At 32.6% G+C, this 4,914-nt stretch overlaps 1 protein-coding gene across 1 annotated transcript in view; it reads right to left on the bottom strand.

The window, feature by feature from the left end:
- LOTGIDRAFT_238290 (hypothetical protein) overlaps window positions 1–2,218 on the bottom strand; it is a gene marked incomplete at its 5' end in the record, with an annotated part of 10,130 nt that extends 7,912 nt beyond the window's left edge. Inside the window, 3 exons of the mRNA XM_009049575.1 lie at window positions 959–1,010; window positions 1,547–1,634; window positions 2,160–2,218. Of these exons, the coding sequence (XP_009047823.1) occupies window positions 959–1,010; window positions 1,547–1,634; window positions 2,160–2,218 (199 nt within the window). The remainder of the gene's footprint in view (window positions 1–958; window positions 1,011–1,546; window positions 1,635–2,159) is intronic.
- Window positions 2,219–4,914: the final 2,696 nt, after the last annotated feature.

The raw sequence follows: 4,914 nt of genomic DNA, 5'->3' as shown, positions 1-4,914 counted from the left end.
CCACTGTTAAAATAGTGCTCAATACATCAATTGTAGAGCGATATAGAAATACCACTGTTAAAATAGTGCTCAATACATCAATTGTAGAGCTATATAGAAATACTACTGTTAAAATAGTACTCAATACATCAATTGTAGAGCTATATAGAAATTGAACTGTTAAAATAGTACTCAATACATCAATTGTAGAGCAATATAGAAATACTACTGTTAAAATAGTACTCAATACATCAATTGTAGAGCTATATAGAAATACTACTGTTAAAATAGTACTCAATACATCAATTGTAGAGTGATATAGAAATACCACTGTTAAAATAGTGCTCAATACATCAATTGTAGAGCGATATAGAAATACCACTGTTAAAATAGTGCTCAATACATCAATTGTAGAGCGATATAGAAATACCACTGTTAAAATAGTGCTCAATACATCAATTGTAGAGTGATATAGAAATATCACTGTTAAAATAGTGCTCAATACATCCATTATAGAGTGATATAGAAATACCACTGTTAAAATAGTGCTCAATACATCAATTGTAGAGTGATATAGAAATACCACTGTTAAAATAGTGCTCAATACATCAATTGTAGAGCGATATAGAAATACCACTGTTAAAATAGTGCTCAATACATCAATTGTAGAGCGATATAGAAATACCACTGTTAAAATAGTGCTCAATACATCAATTGTAGAGCAATATAGAAATACCACTGTTAAAATAGTGCTCAATACATCCATTATAGAGCTATATAGAAATACTACTGTTAAAATAGTGCTCAATACATCAATTGTAGAGCAATATAGAACTGTTAATACAGAATCTGAAACATGTTGTTACTGAGTTTTATGCTGAAGATCACAGCATGAAATTTTTAGAATGTTTTTAGCATGTTTCAGGTTCTGTTTAGTATTTCTAAACATGTTGTACCCATATTAAAAAATAAAACTTACTACTGTCTTTTATGTGTAGAATAAGTCTGGCTACCAGAGCTAGGTATTCCTCCTGAAAATAAATACAATTACTTTATTCAATAACATGGTTAGTCCATTCTTTTGTCACTTACATGAAAGAATTAAAAAAAAAATTCCTTTCAAGATGCTACTGTCTAAAAGTTTAAAACTGCCACCAAATTTCATCTCTATCAGAAAGTGGAAATTGGAGTGCAGTAGTGTCTGGACAAAGTTTTTATTGAGGTCCGAATAGGGTGCCAGTTTAGATCTATTTAGTCTATATCGACAGATCTATGGTTTTGATTCCACTTTTTTTAATTATTTTGTGAGGGATACTGACAATTTTTTAATTTTCAATTCAAAAATTCAGTCTAAAGTATGAATTGATAACGCCTATATAACAGGGCAAAACCTTTGTTATATAAACGAATAGAAACCAAATCCATCTTGAAACTCCTTTTTATTCATCTAAATATGAAAAGGATTAGGGAAAAGGCTTTTGCTTATTTTACAAAAAAAAAAATGATATGATATATATATAAGTGCAAAGTCAGAATTATAATTTTGACTCTCCTTCATAGTTCATACCTTAGATTTGGCTTTGTTATGTACATGTGTTTCCATCTCTTGGCTGGTCTTACTAATGTGGGGTCCTGCTTGTCGGATAGCATCGTCACTGACAAAAAGAACATAAAAATGATTATTGAATTTGGAACAACTGCTTAGCCGGGCCAAGCTCACACGCGGAATTTACTAAGCATAACTGGATATTCAAAGATTTCAATAAAGTCATATAGCCTATATTCATTCTCACATATTTTGGACTACTTTCAATCTAATTGATAACCATAGCGTAGGTTTATATCATGGCAGTTTAGGACCATCTTACATCTTGAATTTTTTTACATCAAAGTGCAGGTACCTTCTACGAACACTTGCAGTAATTCATTAATTTCTCTCAGATGTAACAATTCTGAGTATCTATCAAGCATTTGAGTATTTGATAAGGAAAAGGAAACCTGTCAAAATTAGTATGACAATGAAGGAATAATAAAGAAATAGATATTTAGATTTTTTTCTAAAAAAAAAAAGGCCTATCTTACTAGTAAAAGAAAGTTACATAACTTGTGTTATATGGGACAGGTGTGACACAATTGACAGATGCAATATTCAATAAAATCAACCCAATTCATTGACTTACATTTGAGCAACAAGCTGATTTCTAAAACTTTGAGAACGCCAATCTTGTCCATCCGCCATCTTGAAGAAGTTATCTGCCCTTGAATGTAGGGAAGGGAGGTAATTCAACAAAAACCCAGACAACAACGACTTCATTATTCAGCGATATACAGATTTATCAGATATTCTTTTACAAGGGATGCTGATTTGACAAACCAAGCTATGTGGATACTCTGCAAGTGATGCGAAGTTGAGGCTATTAGTATCTGGGGTAGTGGACTTGGGCACAGATTATAAGCCTAGGCCTATTACAAGTCTTACTTTCTACAAGACCGACTAGGCCTACTTCCCAGGAAATGGCAATTTACCGTACATGGGTTCAAGAATAATCAATAAAGTAATCAAACAGTAAGGGAGACAGCAACTTAGTGATTTGTCATTCGAATGAGGACTGGTGTGAGATAAATATGGTATGAATTTTAAAAAGTTTCTATGACGGCTAAAATTCGCAAATTGCCCGTAAACTCTGAGTATTATTCTACATAGGCCATATATATGTCGATTAGACAGTACCAGTAAGAATTCATCAATGTATTCCAACTGTAAGTCAAGACATACATACAAAGTTTTAGTGGCCTGTACACCAGGAGGTACAGTATCATTGTTTCCAACACAGTAGGGGGAGATATGTCTGATGTTGAACTTGTTAGAAGATGTGGCATTTTAGATTTGTTTGAAAGGAGATAAAGTTGTGGCAGATAAAGGTTTTAATAATAAAGATGACTTTCTACTCTGTGATGTTGAATTAATAATTCCAGCAAAATGTCAGCAATACTGAAATATGGAATGCTCGAATTCAACAGGAATGAAAGATTTTAAAATTTTGCAAGGACAAATACCTCTGATTTTAAGTGATTTAGTTGACAATATTTTTTTGTTTGTGGTTGTCTTGTAAATCTATCAGGTGTTTTGGTACCACTTCACACACAGTAATTGATTAATAATTCACTCTTCAGTATAAGACAGCAACAAATACATGTTTGAGGTTACCAAAATTTTACTCTAAGTTGACTTTTAATATTTTTTTCATATTCTGTAAATGCTGGTAATTCCCTTTCTCTACCCCACTTCAAAGATTTTACATTGGCTGGTGCACTTTTGCAATTGAACATTTTTGGTACTATAGAATTATTCATCTGAAACTTTCATTTACTTTTCTGTAACACTCATGTGCTACTGATGCTGTGATGCGTCCAATTCGGTTATCAAACTATATTTTTGATTTAGTCTGTGTACAGGTTTGACGGGCAACATAGTCAATATTTTGTTCTGTTGTTGAATCTTTAAGTTTTAACATGAATTCTTTCACAAAATCACTTGTATTAATGTTTTCCTTTGATTCTAAAATTTCGTGATCAAGAACAGGTATGGTGTTAGCGACAGTTTCAACTTCCACTTCCATGTAAATATTTTCAATATCAGGATTAACCGCATTTAGCGGAATATAAAAGTATACCATTTGTTATCTCTCTTAGCCTATTTAAGTCAAAATCTGATAGTGTTTTTTCCTTGCGTCTGTGCCTTTTGACGAGCAACAATAGCCTTTACATAGCAGTAAGATATATTTGGACTAACTTGATGGTATTCAACTCCAGTAACATGTCCATATAAGTATAAACTTTCTCCTTCTTTTGTTGATTTTGAACGTCGGGACATTATGGTTCTCAGCACCTGTAAAATTAATTCAGTTTATACATATACATGTATAATACATCATAGAGTAGTTTATTGAAGAAACAAATCACGAACTTGCATGAGTGTAAACTAGACACACCTGCTTTGTTCTTTATTTATATGTTTGCACACAAGATAAGCCAAGAGGTGGGACCTATATACGAGGTGAATCAATCTACCGAAGTGATTGATTGCTTAATGCCCCAGTCCCCAATCATGTTAATCAGGTAGGCAAAACACTGTCAATTACTGTAGGCATCTTGTAACTCATATGAGTGCTCTTTGGAGCAACACACGTTTTGTTAATTGCCAGTTCATACATTTTGTTTTAACTTAAACATAAATAATTGTGAAGTCTATTCTACTTGAAAGTTATGAATGATACTGCTAAATAGATGAATATTTCAATCCTGTTGCCAAAAAAACTTATCACCACTGCTCTCTGTCTATAGCTTTTAAATAACTAGTAGAAATAATAGAGTAACCACTTTGACTAAATTGGGTATAAGATTATTACAAAAATATACCACAAAACAGTCAAATTGGTCGTGAATGTATTCAACCTGCATAGGATAGAACTCTGCTTGCCATCTAAAAGCTTTTAATCAGTTGAACCATGCCTTTAGAAATGAATGTAGCTTATAAGAACTAGTGAAGATCATCCAAAAACATAAACCATATTGAAAGAGGATAATCAGAACCTTCCCAAAACACAATTTGAACTAAGCCTGTGATTTTACTACTTTAAAAACTGCTGACAACGTTGTAAAAAAAGCATAAACCACAATGACGAAATTGGACAGGAAGTATAAATAACCTGCCACAAAATAGTCAAAGCGGTCTTTGCTCCACCATCTCTCATCCATTGCACCATCATACTGGTAGACTGGTACCTATAGAAACCACGCAAAGACCATATTGGGACTAACATTTGTATCAAATTGTGGCCAATCAAAAAGTATATGTAAATACCTAGTAGGCTACTTGAAATAGCAAAAAGCTAAAGTAGACCATCAATTTCAGATACAAATGTCATCACAATA

The sequence above is a fragment of the Lottia gigantea genome, assembly GCF_000327385.1.
Source record: "Lottia gigantea unplaced genomic scaffold LOTGIsca_139, whole genome shotgun sequence".
In the NCBI taxonomy this organism is placed as follows: Eukaryota; Metazoa; Mollusca; class Gastropoda; family Lottiidae; genus Lottia; species Lottia gigantea.
Note: the sequence above shows the minus strand (reverse complement) of the source record. Positions and strands in the feature narration are given on the sequence as shown.